At 51.1% G+C, this 16,433-nt stretch overlaps 2 protein-coding genes across 7 annotated transcripts in view; one reads left to right on the top strand and one right to left on the bottom strand.

Moving 5' to 3' along the window:
- Positions 1 to 4,479: 4,479 nt before the first annotated feature.
- LOC120752638 (16 kDa beta-galactoside-binding lectin) lies at positions 4,480 to 7,347 on the top strand. Of its 2 annotated transcripts, none has more exons than XM_040064017.2 (4): positions 4,480 to 4,612; positions 6,261 to 6,340; positions 6,471 to 6,642; positions 7,136 to 7,347. In XM_040064017.2, the coding sequence occupies exons 1-4, from the start codon at positions 4,604 to 4,606 to the stop codon at positions 7,277 to 7,279; spliced, it is 405 nt and encodes a 134-aa protein (XP_039919951.1). In that variant the 5' UTR covers positions 4,480 to 4,603; the 3' UTR covers positions 7,280 to 7,347. The 2 variants fall into 2 exon arrangements, with proteins under 2 accessions (XP_039919951.1, XP_039919949.1); XM_040064015.2 differs by lacking the exon at positions 4,480 to 4,612 and adding an exon at positions 4,781 to 4,857.
- A 6,925-nt stretch (positions 7,348 to 14,272) lies between these two features.
- The window catches only part of SHROOM3 (shroom family member 3), a 69,567-nt gene continuing 67,406 nt past the window's right edge, over positions 14,273 to 16,433 (bottom strand). For all 5 annotated transcript variants that reach the window (XM_040064011.2, XM_058420598.1, XM_040064012.2 and 2 more), the window contains 2 exons: positions 15,777 to 16,049; positions 14,273 to 15,242 (listed from right to left, as the gene is read on the bottom strand). In XM_040064011.2, the coding sequence (XP_039919945.1) occupies positions 14,883 to 15,242; positions 15,777 to 16,049 (633 nt within the window). In that variant the 3' untranslated portion in view covers positions 14,273 to 14,882. The remainder of the gene's footprint in view (positions 15,243 to 15,776; positions 16,050 to 16,433) is intronic.

The following is a 16,433-nucleotide window of genomic DNA, read 5'->3' as shown; positions in this document are numbered from 1 at the left end:
GGGGTCACTAACCCATGGGCTCTGCTAGGAGTTCCCACTGCAACAGCTGCTTGACTAAGATCTCTGGTGACCTGCAAAGAGGAGGGAAAGATGGACCCGGATTCTTAGAGTATCAGGGACATGCAGTGAGGAACAAATGCAAAGAGCTCCTTTCAGATGAGGCAGTAAACTGTGAGGTGAGGTGTTTGCCACCTGCAAACTTTAAAGGTTAAGAAGGGAGGTTCCAAAGTGAAGTGAGACCAACAAAACAAAGGCCCTGTTCTCCTGGGTAGTTAACAATTTGCTCTAGTTAAATCTAATCCACTGAGGGATGAGAGAGACACACAGATTATCAGCCTGGGTCAATGTTAATGAGGGAAATAAAATGAGGAGACATACTTTAAATTCCAGTGACACAATCAGCAAACTCCTTTCATCACTTTGTGACAGTGAAAGAAGTTCTTTATAATTAAGTTAATTTATAATTAACCTGGAATAGAGGAGCTTCCCTTTTAATGTAGGGAAAGCTGAAATCAGGAAGTCCTGCTGTAGTGACATGTGGCCATGCAAGCCCAGCTGGTGTCCAGTGCAGACTGGACCTTCCTGGCACAAATTCCCTCTGAGGCGGTGTTTTGGGAGCTCGAGGCCGGCAGGCTCTGGGAGGGACTCTCACCCTCCTGCCACACTGGAATGTGTCTCCTTGAGTCACTTCACTGGGAGTCTGGCTCTATTCCTCTGTGGTATCCAGCCCAGCCCTAGAGTTTCCCCCTAGAGGATAGCACGGGGCTGGAAGATATCGTGGTGGTGAGAGCATTGTTTTAGCCAGCTCTGCAGAAGGGTCCCGGAAAACTGTGTGCAACTACACTCTCCAGGGAGTCATAACTACCCAAGCAAAAAGGCAGAAACTTCTCAGATGAGATGAACTAATGTGCTGTGGTAGCAACAGAAAGAACCAGACACTTCAACAGTAGAAGCAGAGGATTGCTTAAGTTAAAGTCCCTGGATATTCCAAGAGAAAGAAAACAGCCTGTGAGTGCATATAGAAATACAATGTATATATCTGTTATGCTTTAACAGAATAATATTTAGGTTGTAAGAGTAACCAGGGGCTATTGCTGAGAACAGAACCCCATCCAGACAGTATTGACATAAATATTCCCAAAAGACAGAGTGAGAGAAAGATGCAGCCTTTGCCTGATGAACTGAGAATGAACTTAGAGAGACAAGAACATATCTTCCCCAAAGAAAGTGAAAAAACAAACCCTAACTTAAAGCAAGCTCTAAGTTTTCTCTCACACTAGGAAAGGGTAAGGGGTTTCTACTGTCATTGTTTTCCCAGTACAATCCTCAGATTGGAGCAGTTCTCCCTGCTTGGTCAATGTCAGTGATGGAGGGGCAGCGGCTGAAGCAGCAGTGCCCTCCCAGGGTGGTGCATGCACAGAACTGCTGTGCTGGTCTCAGGGCTGGATGCCTTCTCCAAAGGAGGAGAAAGCTTCTGCTCACTCTTTCTGCAAGAAGTGGGGGCTCTTTCTCAGCTGCAGCCACGAGTGACTCGGGATGTGTCGCACCAGCAACCAGCAGCGTGGGCCCAGCGCACGACAAACCAGGCGTGACACTGCGGAGCCAGCAGGCGCTGGCCTCGGCATCCCAGGTCACACCCTGGTCCTTGGGGTATCCAGCAGCAGGGTGTGTCCTCAGACCTTCCCAAACCAGGGGAAAGCCATTTCTAATGCCAGCAGTGATTAACCAGGGATAGGACTTTGCCAATGGCTAGGGTGTATTTTTTCTTACAGGAGATTAAAAAGAGTAACACTCAGCATGCTGCACCCTTTGCTTCTGAAGCAAATGTGGGACGTTTCTGGGAGCTACAAGAAAATCAGACTGGCCAGTTGTCTGCCTTCAGTCTGTGCAAACCAAGAGATGAATGAAGAGTTTGGGCTGGAGACCTGATGCTGGGCAGGACCCTGTACCCACAAGCAAGCTTGCAAGGCCAAGCACTGGGAAGCCAGCCTTAATTTTCCCCAGAGCCGAAAATTCCTCTGTGCATCACCTCTGGATGAGGAGATGACTCTTCTCTCCCAGCTTCTGCCAGAGCTGCCAGGTGGGTGCAACACTTCTCCAAAAGCAGGTAGAGAGCTGGGGCACCTGAAATGGGAACACTTGCATCTGCTCTCTCTCAGGGCCTGTACTGACTGCAGGCACTTGTAACAAGCCAGGCAGGGCTCACATGGGCTCTTCTCAGAAGGGTTTCTCCTCAGAACACCCCTGTTGGACCTGGGGAGTGAGAGGGGCTTGCATAGGGCAGTGCCTCTCCCTTTCTCCCCCAGGCCTTTGGAACACACCCCAGTCCTCTGCCTGCCTGCTGTGAGTGAATGGGGACTGAGTCCCTCCCTGCAGGAGGTGCAAGGTGGGCTTTGCCTCACGTTGTGCAGGGAGGCTGGGATCATCCCTGAGGGGTGGGACTGGCCAGTGTGGCCTTGCTTTGCTGCCTGCCTTCCTTTACCAGCTCTCTGAAGAGGGACACCCACTGTGTCCCCTATTTTGCTCCCACTTAATCCCTGGGACAGTGCAGGACAGTGGGGCAACTCAGCATGGTAGCCTCAGAACAAACACCTTGCTGATTTCACAGGGCTCACGACAAGGAGTGCTTTAAATCGAAAGACCAAAGGCTTTGCTGCTAAACCAACCAGGCTGCCAGTGCAGAGCACTCAAGGAAAACAAACAGTGCCGTCTCCATGTGTTGTCAGAAAGGTAATTCACTGTCTGAAGGGTCAGAGGAGGAACTTCAGGCCAGAACAGCTCACATGGAATGTGCACTTCAGGAGTCAGAGGGCCCAACACTGAAAGGAGGAGAGAAGTCTCCAGGGATTTCACAGAGCTGAGAGGAAAACAAATACACAAACCCAACCAACCAAACAGAATTTGCCCAACGCATGCCAGCAGCCAGGGGAACAACTGCACAGTAACTCAGGCACCTAAGGCCTGTCTCTAACACGTGATCCCGGCTAACACTGCTGGAGAACAGGGCTAACTTAAGGTGGAATCAGCTGGGATTTCTCCAAACTCTCTGTGGAGGGGGCTTGCTCTCAGTGACATTTACTACCTGCATGGACTCTGCTCCCACATTTAACTCCTGACTTCTGTATGGCTCTTGTGTATGCATAGGATGGCCAGGGAGTTAGCTGGAGGTGAGAGCATGTGCAGGATTTCCCTACAGCTCTTTCAGTCAGCATTTTGTCCCCTTTTGTGCACCCCAGTCACAGGGCTGCAATCTGAGCTTGTGACTTTTTAGTTCAAACGCAGCTCAGCTTTGCTGAAATGACAGGGAATGTTCTGAAATGGGTGTGGGGGATATCTGGGGCAAAGGATGGCATCAGGAGTAAGGATGCTGTTCCTGTAACAGCTCAAATGAAGTTCCAGCAGCCTCCTGCGGGGCAGCATGCTTCCCACCACCACCCGGCCACAAATTCCTGCACTGTGTTGTGAGGTGCCCGGTGCAGCCCTTCCAAGAGTGACCTGCCGGCCGGTACCTCACAGGCTGGTCACAGCTCAGCCAGCAATTAGCACCCTGCGCTCATAGAGCAGCTCTCACTGCGGGTTTACAGGCAGGACTGGGAAGCTGCGTGTCATTAGCGTCGCTTCAGGCCTCGGGGAAACTGAGGCACAGAGGCCTGAGGACCCTGCTGAAGCCCATGCAAAGGTACAAGGCGATCCAGCAACACATCCCCACAAAGCACTGCAGCCGCGCCCCCTTCACCTGCCTGCCCTGCACAGACCCTCGGAGCGCTCATGCTCGGTGCTTTCGGCGAGCACAGGAAAGGGGAATGGCAGGCGCTGGGCACTCTCTGGAGTAGCAGCCTCCTCTCCCGTCCTGCCGGCTGCACACAGTCCTGCCCGGCCTCTTCCTTCCCTAACAAAGCATTTCTCTTTTCCCTCCGGAGCCTTTTGCAAGGCTGGAATGGAACCAGCGAGATCGTGCTACTTTTCAAAAGCCGCAGCCTGAATTCTCACATCTACTTAGAGCCCCGGAACACCAACCTTAACCTTTTAGGCACTGCTGAAAGGCTGACGTGGGCTCTACCAACCCCGTGGCTTTCATCTAACTGCAAGCAGCGAGGATTTCTCCCCAGGGCCTCCCGCCAGTCCAGGCTCCTTGCAGGCAACCAGGCTGGGCTGGGAGGGCACATCCACCCGTATCCACAGAGGCAGCCACTTGGCAGCAGGTACACGAGGACTTCCAACCCTGATTTTAGACACAGATCGCCGAACAAAAAGCAGCCACCTCGCTCCTAGCACAGAGCAGCACTCCGGCTCCTGGGATCGGAGCCAACAGACGCTGCATAGCAGCTAGGAGAGCTTACAGTAAAGATTTTTAGAATCCCGCAGAAGCACACAATCACCAGTTCTTAAAATCACCTACAAACCGCCTGCAAAGAACAGCATCAACGGAGGTCTCCCTCCGCCCCCTTTAAAGCGCTGGGAGGCTCCGGGCCCAGCAGCTGCCCCCCGCGATCCTGTGATGGTCCCGCCCGGCTGAGTTCAGCGGCCGGAGCTCGGCGCTGCGTCACTCCGCGCTCGGAGAAGCGGCTCGGGGTGCCGTGCCCACGGGGGTGCTGTCTGCAGCATGGAGAAAGTGAGTGCCGCCTGCGAGCCGGGGAGCTGTGCCAAGCAGCGCCGGGACCACGGCTGGGCTGCCTGTGGGGTTTGGGCGTGGTGGCAGAGGTAGGAGGAGAGGATTAGCCGGGAGGAAATGAAAGGCTGTTATGAGGCTGTGGGAGGAATAGTTAGGGCTGACCAGCCGTATTTCTTCTCCTCTTCTCTAGCATGTTATCTAAATGGGGAAGCTGAGGAGTGTTTATGTTCTCAACTACTCTAAAGGTTTGGGTCCCTTTGCAACTCTACAGTAGTTTCCAGACTCTTCATACTTTTTTCCCTAAATCTGTGTATTTTTCTTCTGGAAAAATGCCTTTTGGGTGCAGGAGTGGGTTAACTCTTAACGCAACGGGAGAGGAAAGCAGGCTGGCAGTGTATTCTAACCCTCCCCTGGCCCCGCAGCTTTCCTTTCCTCGAAAGACCCCCCGGGCGCAGCGGCTGCATTCCAGAGCCAGGAGGCCGAGTTAGTGCCGTGGGGATAAGCAGTTTAGTGACTCGAGGAACCCTGACCTCAGCAGGCTGTGTGTGGGCAGAGCAGGGAGCAGGCATGAGGGCAAGGGCAGCGTGAGGGGGCTGGGGAGCAGTGCCCATGCAAACTGGTTTGCAATGTGCCTCCCCACCTGAGCCGGCACACGGTTAGGGAGCTCGGTGCACTGCTCCCCTAGCAGCTGGCGAATCGCTTCCTGCACTGGGCTTGTGTGGCCAGGTTTCGGTAACCGAGGGGGCTACCGGGGTGGCTTCTGTGAGGAGCTGCCAGAAGCCTCCCCCATGTCGGGCAGAGCCAAGGCCAACAGGCTCCAAGACAGATGCAGTGCTGGCGGGGGCAGGAGTGCCTGTGTGATAACACCCTGCAGCCTGTGGTGAAGGCCAAGGCCAGCTGTCCCTCTGCAGCCCATGGATGTCAACAGGCAGGCAGAAATCCACTTGCAGCCCAGCCAGGACTCTGCCAGGGCAGGGGGGTGCCCGGAGAAGGCTGTGACCCTGTGGAAAGGGACCCATGTTGGAGCAGTTGGCGAAGAGCTGTAGCTCACATGGAGGAGTCACACTGGAGAGGAGAACTGCGGGAGGGACCCCCAGTGAGGGGGGGAAAGCTCCTCACCTTGAGCAGTGGCAGAAACATCCTGAGATTAAGTGCCTGTAAGCCCCCTTCCTTGCCTCCCTGTGCCATGGAATGATAAGAGGTAGAGCCCGGCAAGGAGAGGGGGGAAGGCATTTTTAAGGCCTATTTTACTTCTCATTATCCTGCTCTGATTTTAATTTAATTAATTTCCCCAAGCTGACTTTCTTTTGCCTGTGACAGTAATCAGTGAGTGACCTCTCCCTGTCGTTTTTTCAGCTTATGAGCTTTTTGTTGTATTTTCTTCCCCCATTCAGTTGTGACAGAGTGGCTTTTTTGGGTACCTGGCATCCAGCCAGGGCCAACCCACCACACCTCCTTGTCACCTTATGCTGCTTAGGGGAGTGGGAGACCCCCGTGGCTGCTGGGACAGGCAGGTGGCCTGACTCAACCCTTCCCCTGGCACAAAACTCACGTTTGGGTCTGCCAGAGCTGCTTTGTGCCCTGGCCGAAGCAGGATTGTGGAAGCCTTGCCTTGGGATGGACTAACTCCTGTGGTTTGGCCCTGCAGGGACTGGTTGTTACTCAGCTGGATGTTGAGCCTGGTGAGTGCATCAAGGTCAAAGGGAAGATCCAGTCCGATGCCAAAGGGTGAGCGAGGTGGTGAATGCCTTGATGGGGCACTGGGGGAAGCCAGAGCTCCTGCTGTGTTCAGCTTGTCAGCACTGGCAGCTGGAGCTGCTGCACCGGCACCCCCTCTGCACTGGCTCTGTTTCCCCAGGTTTGCTGTGAATGTTGGGAAGGACAGCAACACCCTCATGCTGCATTTCAACCCTCGCTTTGACTGTCACGGGGATGTCAACACCATCGTGTGCAATTCCAAGGAGGATGGCATGTGGGGGGAGGAGGACAGGAAGGCTGAATTTCCCTTCCAGCATGGGGACAAGACTGAGGTGAGGCCCCAGGGGTATTTACAGGGCCTTGGCACTGAGGGGTCACAGTCAGTCAGGCTTTTAAGGTTTTTAATGCTGCCCTGTGCCTGCGTGGTGCAGAAGGGAGCAAGCCTGGAAAGGGGAATGAGCCACAGGGGAAGAGTCTGGCGGCTAAAGCCAAGGAAGTGTCTGGAGCTGCGCTGCCCAGCAGCTCCCATGTGTTGAGTGCCCCACTCCGGGCTCCTGTTGGAAGCCATGCTCCTCGGAGCAGTAACAGCACTGAGGTGAGACTCAGACTGGCTCTGTCTCATCCCACAGCTGCAGAAGCTTCCTCCCTTCTATGCCTCTGCTGGGCAGGGAGGAGGCTGAGCCGCTGAGCATGGCCTTGGCAGCAGCAGCAACAGCCACCTTGCCTGTCCTGCACCCAGACTGGAGGTAGTGGGGAGTGAGCAAAGCCTGGGAGCTGTGATGTGTCAGCCTTCATTCCTTCCTCCCCTCTCATGGCTCTCTACAGATATGCATCTCCTTCGATGAAACCGAGGCCACGGTGAAGCTGCCTGAGGCAGAATTCAAGTTCCCAAATCGGCTGGGCATGGAGAAAATTGAATACCTGGCTGTGGAGGGTGACTTCAAAGTCAAAGCCATTAAGTTCAGCTAACAGCTATAGCTTGGTTTGTTTTGTTTTCTGCCCCCTGTGTAGTGAAATAAACCAAAACTTGCAATGGCTGCTTCTTCTGCTGTTTCCTGCTCTAATCTGCTTGCTCCTGTGTGTGCTACAGGGGGTGGGCACAGAGGGGATGTGTATGCAGCCATTTTCCCCCTCACACTGCAGCCTTGCAGCTGGTACTGAGCTAGACACGAGCCAGGCAAAGCCTGGCTGACTGTGGGTGAGACTGCCTTAGCAGTATTGCTCCCTTCACGCTGCTGCTGGCTACACTGAGTGGTCCCTGTCTGGTTTCCCTAGTGCAGGGTTAGTCCCAGCCAAGGAAAAGGGTGTGTTTGGTGTTCATTGTGCCATCTCAGACCACGAAATGCTGCTCCCTGCTGGGGATGGGGGACTGACAGGGAACACCTGGCACGGCTTGTGCTCTTGCCTAGAGCTTTGCATTCCCAGAACATGCTCAGCAGTTGCATGCATTGCAGGCTGGCACTGGTGCACCTGGGGAACAGTGAAGAGTAAGTGAGCTGGGCTACCTGCACTTGCTGGGGAGAAGATGTGGAATGAAAGGTGAAGCCTAACAGAAAGCTTAGGACTGACTTAAGAGACTCCAGGCTGTCCCTGGCACTCATGACTTGAGGTGTTGATGCTGCCAGAGAGAGGATCAGCTACCATGACAGGTCAAGTATGGGTGACAAACCCTGTGGCAGCCTGTGGGTCACTGTCTGGAATGCTTTCCTGCTAAAGGGCTGTATCCCACAGAGTTACCAGGGGCATTTAATCCTGACTGCACTGAACACAACTAATTGCAATTAGGCGCACAAAGAAGGAAAAAAACCTAGTCAGGAGTCGCTTCTGCTTCCAACCTCTGTGCTCATGCGATGCCTTGGAGTGTGTCTGCTACTGCTCTTTCCCCACAGCCTGCTGGTCAATGCTGACCCAAGACAGGGCTGGAGCTGGGACTGCTGTGGCGTTCGAGGACCCGATGGAAAGTAAGGAAGTCCTGCATGCTGTGTGGAACTGGGAGCCTGGACAGTTTGCCCCTGTGGCTGTGTGACTGGGCTGCCCAGTGCGGCCTGGGCAGTAACAGCCTGTGCAGGTGAGGCCTTAGCCAAATGCTGCTCCAATGCTGGAATGTGATCCCTGTTGGCTAATCTAGGCACAGCTGCTCCTTGAACAGCTGAGCAGCTGGGCCAGCTGCTTGGGTGGGGCAATACCTCTCTGTGGAGTATTTCAGCCATCCCAGGCTGTTTTATGGGGAGGCTGACAGGCTGCCTTCATGTCAACAGCACTGTCTCACCCTGCACTGTGGCAGGAGCTGGGCACGCCCAGGGGAGACGGCAGGAGCCTGGCTGCACTGCTGGGCAGGGCCACGGATAATGGAGCAATTCGTCCCTGTCCTGCATCTACTGCATCATTTATGGGACAGAAAGCTAAGTGTTTAGAGGCTTGGGTGTGTTTATTAGGGAAAGCTAAAGACAAGTCTTGCTGATGCTTTGCCTTGTCAAGTAAGACTTGGGATTTTTGCAGGGTATTTGGGGCGGGGAGTTGGGGAAAAGAGAACACTTCTTGGCTTGTTTCTCCCTGTGTCACATAATCTGGCTGAAGGTAAGTTCAGTCAGGCACGTGACGCTGAAAAAGTGCAAGGCCTTGATGTAGCAGGGGCACAGGACAGCTTACAGCTCCGTGTCTCTGTTCCCGGCTGCCCTGGTCAGGTGAGGTCTGTGTGTCTCAGAACTGACAAGAATAAAGCTAATCCCATTTTTTGCCCTTAAGCAGGCAGTCCTGATTGCCAAGTAGGTTAGCCACAAGTGTTCCTGACTGCGGTGCTCAGGGTACAAACGGCGCCTTTCCGGGGGCCACCCCCATCCTGGACTTCCCACAAGAATTAATTAGCTTTATCCTGCTTTTTAGCACTGGCAGTTACCACTCAGGAGACCAGAAAACAGAAGAAAGGGTAGGAAGGAAGGAAGCATCCCTTTGCCAGCATTTCCTGCTGTTTGAGTCTTTTCTCCCATGCCCAGGAGCTATAAATAATCCTGTTCCTCTAAGTGACACCAGTAAATGCAGAGAGCCCTGGCTGGCTCCTGGAGTGGTGACAAGGTTTTGTCTCCTGCTCAAGGCATTGGGAAAGCCAGAACTCCGTGGCCTGCTGCAGAGGAGAGGGTCACAGTGAATGGGAAAGTGACACTTGTCCCTGCCAAGTGTGCTCAACTGAACACGGGGAACTCGTGTCAAGATTTCTGGGAGAAGCCTGAGCCCTGCTTGCTGTTGGGAGGAGCAGAAAGCACCACAACATGGCCTAAAGGTGCAGGTTTTCTTTCTTTTTTGAATTTTAGCCCTGCACAGTGTTCAGTCACCATTTTATTTCTTTACACCATCAAGGTGAAAGAAAATGGAATGTCAAATCCCCTAAAACAGCTGTGAGGCTGTGTCTTACAACACGGACACTTCTTCAGTGGAGCAGGCTGCCCAGGGAAGTGGTGGAGTCACCATGCCTGCAGGTACTTAGAAAACGTGGAGATGTGGCACTTAGGGGCACAGTGCTGGATTTAGTGGTGTTAGGATCACAGCTGCACTTGACCTTAAGGGTCTTTTCTAACCTCAGTGGTTTTATCAACACATATTAAGTGATAGGTGCTTTCCCCTCATACCTTGGAAGATGAGAAGAAATAACCAATTGTAAAAAAAAGATGAGTTTGGAAGCAATAGATTGGACAGGAATTAAAATCTCATGCACAACTTAGAAGAGCAGTGAGGGCTAAGACAGACCAGCAGCTTTGTCTTCACAGAAAATAACCTCTCCCTGAGCAGTTCACATTAACTTCCCTCGACAGAAATAGGCCATCCAAGTGACTGTGGCTACATGAGCCTGCATGTGGCACTGATTGTCAAAGCCTCAAAACACAGTCAGAGGACGCTGTGCACCCAGGAACTGGGTGCTAGGGAAGCTGAGGAACAGCCCTAGGTGAGGCAAGAGAAGCCAGTGGGGTCACTTCCCATGGAATTTACAAGCAAAACATAGGCTGACAATTTCTTCCAAACAATACACATACAAAATTAACCAACAACTGGTGTACAAAATGAGGAGGCTGACACCAGCCAGCTCTGCGGGAAATGACTGCCATGTTCCTCCCTTGTGCCCTCACCTCCCACTCCCTCAGCACCAGTTCCAACATTTACAAACCAAAAGGCACTTTACCACTGGCTTCAGAAAGTCAGCCTCAAACCTTGTGCTGCGTTACCTCGTACCCGTTCTGAGGCAGCACACAGGAAACCATAACCACACCATTCCCCTTTCCCAGGGTGCGATGGAGCTCTGGGCACATGACTGGATGTTGCTGGGGTGGGATATCCCTGGGGTCAGGTGGGTACAGACCCTGTACCTGTCCTGTCTGGGCAGGAGCTGAGACCCCCATTGTGTGGGCACCCTCCCATACCCACAGGCCAGCAAGCTCCCTCCTTTCAGATACAAACACCAGATGCTCCTGCTTTCCAACAAATGGAGATGTTTTGCCCCTCAAACCTCCAATCCAGCTGCCAATGTGCCCCATGAAGAGAAAAAAAAAAATCATTAAAGATACAGCTTTACTCACCTTTTCTCAGCAGGTTTCAGGCTGAAATGTGTGTTCTCCTGCACTCCCTCAGGTGTGGACTCCTGTCCGGCTGCCCCCAGCCCAGCTGTCTCTTGCTAGCCCTGATTGCCACACAGGTGTTGGCCATAAAAACACAGCAGGAGGGGTGGGCAGTGATCCCTGCTGTGCTTTTTGGAGTTTTTGGAGGTATTGGTGAGGGCTGAGTGCCCAGAGCCCCTCACCAAGAGGGCTCCCCTCAGCAGCCCCTAAGATGGCGGCGGGGGGCCCTTTGTGAGGTGAAACGGTTCCCGCCAAAACTTCTGCTCAGGGCCCCCTTTCTCTCCCAAAACCTCCCATCACGGCTTCTCATATTCCAATTTCATCCTTTCTAAGATGATGGGGTTTGTTTTCTTTTGTTTCTTTGTTTAATCAGAGTTTTATTTTACCTCAGTAAAAGCACAAGCACCTCATGAGCAGTTTCCCCCCTACTCCATCACGCTTTTACCAGCTCTTAGTCTCCCCAGCTAAATTATGTCCTTGTTTTTCTTTTGCAGTTCAGTTCTCTAAGTTCATTTAGTGCTAAAATGAAGAATATAAAAAATATGGCTGGATTTTCTCATTTGAAGTCCCCCTGCTTCTCAGTGCAGCCCTAGCAGAAGGCCATGGCCTCAGGCTGCAAACCACAGAGGAAAAAGCTGCCTAGCTCACATATATGCTGTTTCCTATATGGTGTAGGGGAGAATAAACTCTTTTTCCTAATCCCAAAGCAGGCAGAGCCACACTGACACCCCTCTCAAGCTTGTCTGAGGCTGCTGAGCCTGGCTGGCTCCATCTCCCCGACATCTTGAAACAGGCAAGACGACTGGATTTTTGCAATGGTTTTTGGCACCGACCCACACCAAGCTGCACAAAGGCTGGTCACAGACACACATCCAGTTGCACGACACAAAGGCTGATTGTTCAGTAACACATGGATAGAAAAACCTCGTAACACACCAGAGCTGCAAAGGCACGAGCAGCACTCCTGTGGGAGCACAGCCAAGCCGCAACACTGTGCCACAGTCAGGACACGTCCCCTCTGCAGGGGTACAAAGGGATAAACAGCTCTTACGTAAACACTGGCTTGGAGGGTGGTTGAATGAGGCATGGAGAAACCTGGGATGGGGTCTCTAGGTGTGCCTCAGTTTGCTCACACGGATTTAAAGCAGGGGCTCTGATGAAAAGCTCGCTCTGTTCCCCGTTTTGCAAAGCACAGGATTTATGTGGAGCGAGTGTGGAGTGCTATCCAGTCTGCTTTATTTGCTTCTCTTAATTACCAGCCTAAACAATCATGACAGCAGCTGAGTTGTAAAGATGATGGATAAACTGACACATAAACTGTTGGTGTGCTCTGGGTTTGACCAATTTTATAGGTAACCTTCACAAAAGATCTTGTGTGCAAACTTACAACCAACAGACCCTGGTATGTAAACACTCCTTGCTAGATTTAGTCTTGAGGAAGGCACCTGATGTGAATTCCTTGTGACAGTCAGTTGCCCAAGGGCTCTGATAAAAAAAGGCCAATTTTAAGTTGGATGACTAGATTTTCCTGGCGCTTCTATCACATGCATGTTGCAAAAAGCACATGAGGCCTCACTGAGAGCTGGCCTGCTTTGACTGGAGATAGTAATTTAAGGGATGCTGACCTAGGAAAAACGCTGTTCCTAGCTAATGTGCAAAAGTAATATAAGGGTATTGGTTTTGTGCAAGAAGATTTTAAGTGGAACTGACCCCATGTGTCAGAAGTGTAACTGCTTTGTTCTCACCAGGGTTTTCCTCATGTCACTGGAGGGAGATCCGTGCTTTCCCGCTGTGCCTGTAGCCAGCTGAAGGTGGCTGTTCACACGATCCCTCAACGGTCCATGACTTACCTGGAGACAGCTCTGCAGAAGGTGCTTGACCCAGGTACCATAAACTGCCTTGGGAGGGAGTCCCACCTACTGTTACCTAGAAACAGAGGCCACCCAGGCTGGCAGACATGTCATGCTGTCTATCCCTGTGGCAGGGTGGGATGTAGGGCATTCCACACCATTATCCAAACCAGATGTTTCTGTCATAAAAATAAGGCTCATTTTTAGCAAAAACTGCCAGGCTGCTGAAAACCCCTTCCCTGAGATGCATTTTGGGGAAGGGGTAGCGCAGCAGATCATGCTCACTTTATTTGGTGTACTGGCTTTCTCCACTGCAGCCACTGCAGTGCAGGTTCAGTTTTAAAAATCTCACATAGTCAGACCCCAAAATGCAGATTTGTGTCAGTAAGTTTACAACGACTGGACAGTAAGTGTAAAATTCTATCCCTGGAATTCCTGTCCCCTGAAATCATGTAATTAGCCTGGGAAATTCTGGGTGGGATAAAGAGCAATGAATGTATTCCCCTTTTTGCCAGAGGTAAAAGAAGTAAATCTTTTTGCCTGAGAAGTGAATCTTCAGACTTGTCTGATATTTAATTACCTTTAAATACATATCAAGATATATACTTCTACCAAACTCAGTACACTTTGCAGTTAGGAGGGTGATTTTTGAATCAAAATGAGAGTTTTTCTGCACTTACCACAAAAATTGTGGCTTTAACTCATTTCTCACTTGCAAATATAAGCTGTTCTAAAAATATCAGTGACCATCACCAGCCTCATTAGCTGATGTTTCTGTGTACTATGGGAACACACACAGGACTTGCCTTACCCACCCCAAACTTGCTGGAAGTGCTGCCCCTGAAGCCATGTGGGTTCCTGGAGTAAACAGACAGATCCTGTTTGGATGGAGCCTCTTCCTGACCTGGGGATAAACGGCAGGACTTGTATTTTTCAGGAAAAAACTCACTAAATGGAAAATACATGAACACCTCCCAGATCCACCATGTCTTTGTGAGTTGTTTTGGTAAGTGTAAGATGGAAGGGTGGCTAAAAATAAAAAGAAAAAAAAAAGAATCTGAATTAAAAGTGCTTTTAAATCTAATAAACTACAGCAGTGGGTAGGATTTTTTTTTTTTTAGGGCAAATGAAATGTGTTGATTGGACTGAAAAAGCTCTCCCCGCTGTTTCCCTGAAACTCTACTCAAAGCAGGGCCTATAAATCATGTCAGCAGAGATCCCTGTCACACCTCAGGGAAATCTTTCAGGCTGCAACAGAAACACAGACCATAGCTATGAGTATTCAAAACAAAGACAGAATTTCCTCCACATTCCTGCAGTGAATTCCTTGCTTCATGCTAGCTTGGACTCCTGAGATGCAGATTGCCTAAAAGATGTTTGAACTCCAGAGTCAGAGAATCACAGGATCCAGAAGAGGAAAATATTTGTTATTTTTGTGGCCAAAATCTCCTTTCTAAGACCACTTAATGGTATCTTTAGCATGTGTTGAAACAGGGTGAAGCTGCTTCTGGTAGCCCTTTATTATATTAAAAAACAACCACAACAACAGCAACAAAACCACGATAAGATGTTTCAAGCTACTGCATGACTATCTTTGGGGTTCCCTCTTTTTGTTAAGGTCTTCACAAAATACAAAATTAAATGTCTTTTCTACATACAGAACAAAGTGGAATCAAGTAACTGATTAGAGTATGTACAAAAACTTACACATTCTGTCTTCTTTCAAAAATATAAATATCAATAATGTTCAGTAAAATGGGTTGGTTTTATTTTTAAGGCTTCATTCTTAGATCCTTCATTATTTAATGAGGTGTCAGGTAGGCAGAAAAGGGGGGGAAGAGAGGAGGTCATGTTTTTTATTAAAGGTCATGTGTTTAATTCCTGTGAGATTCTTCTTCATCTCTGGCAGGAGATTCCCCTCCACATTGATTTAAGTTTCTAGGAAGCAGAGGTGGAAGGAAAGGAAAATAAAACCTTTATTATTGCTATCTTTTTTTCCTTCATTAAAATCTTGGTTCAGACCTGTCTCTGTCCACTGTCTTTGAAGAGGACCATCTGCCAAGTACTGGGATCAAAGGGACTCCGGTAGGGCTGTATCCCAGCTCCACCTGGGACAGGTTAGAGTGAGGAGGAGGCTGCTGGAGGTGTTTTACCACCGACCCCGGAGGAGGTAGCAAGTGCTGCAGCCAGGGCAGCTGCTGCTGCTGCATCCCTGGGCGTGAAGTCCACGGGGAGACTTTCCATCAGGCACTTGAGCTGCTCCTGGCCCAGTTTGATTTTGTCATCAAGCTCTCGCTGCTCTATGAGGAGCGCAGACTTCATCTTCACAAAGTGCTGATAGTCCTGGAGCTGCTCCTCAGAGAGGTAGTTGCCCAAGATGTCCAAGACCACCCGTTCCCGACGGTCAAGGTTTTCCTTTAGCTCCCGGGCGTCTTCGTGCTGGCCAGCCAGCAGCTTCCGCTTCTCTTTGAGTGAACTCTGCACCCCAGAGAGAGCCCTTCAGTACCAGCAGCACCACACTCCCTGATCCCCCCTTCCTTCTTCCCAGCACCATGCCTGTCACCTCTGGAGATGGCTGCTAAGCCCCCAGACACGAAGTCAAAAGCCTGGGAGGGGAGGACAAATTCCTCATTATGGAGTGAATGTGAACCCCACTGAACTGGACTCTGAACATCCTTGCCAAAGGGAGGAAGAAAGTGCTCCAACAAAGTCAGGAAACCTTGCCTGAAGGGAATGACTACCAGAAAAATCTGGTTTCAAAACCACCCCAAAAATGCTAAAATGTGGCTGTCCCCAACACAGCTGCTCTGTGTCCAGACAAAGGCTGCGGGATCCCAGCCATTTATACAAAAGAGGATTAAGATTCCCAGGGTCAGTGTCTGAGCTACTGCGGGTACATGAGCACCAAGAGCCCTGTGCTGCCCTCCCGGCAGCCCCTGGAGGTCGCTGTAATGCCGTGGTGGTGGCTGCTGCCCCACGCCCCGAGCGCGCCGGGGCCGAGCCCATACCTACCCGCTCCTCGCTGTTGGCGCTGTCCCCCAGGCTGCTCAAGACGTTCTCCACGCGGGCCAGGCGTCCGGAGAGGGAGAGCAGGAGGTTCACCACCTTATCCAGATCGCCGATGAACATCTTGTACTTGTCAAACTCGTTGGGTTTGCACAGCGTGCTGATCAACAGCTCCACCTCCTCTCCGAGAGCATTATTCATCTTAATGTCGGCGAGCAGGCCCTCCTTGGCTTCCTTCAGGATTTCCAGTTTGTGGGTCAAGCTCCCGATGAGCTCAGCCTGTTGGAGGGGAAGCATTGCCACATTGGTTGTTACCAGCATCACCCTGCTCATACGGGTGATGACAAGATGATGTGGCTGCAGTTCCTGAGGAGCAGGGTCAGGTCAGCAACAGCTGACAAAGAGGGGAGGAAACGGAGAAAATACTGAAATTCCCCACCTCGGAGATAACCCAAGTAGCCCATCAGGTTGCATGAGGATATAATTGTTCAATGAATATTTATAAAAGAGATCTCTGATTTGGTGTACCATATTCTGATAGCCAGCTACCTACAGATGAATGTTCTTTAAAACCTGAGTGAAAAGAGCTGCAGCCACGTGTCTGATGCATTCCTCACGCCCAGCCTGAAACGCCTTGAACTGCACCAAATCAGTGCCTTGCAC

This window comes from Hirundo rustica, chromosome 5, assembly GCF_015227805.2.
Source record: "Hirundo rustica isolate bHirRus1 chromosome 5, bHirRus1.pri.v3, whole genome shotgun sequence".
NCBI classification, from domain to species: Eukaryota; Metazoa; Chordata; class Aves; order Passeriformes; family Hirundinidae; genus Hirundo; species Hirundo rustica.
This window is presented reverse-complemented; position numbering and strand designations above follow the sequence as displayed.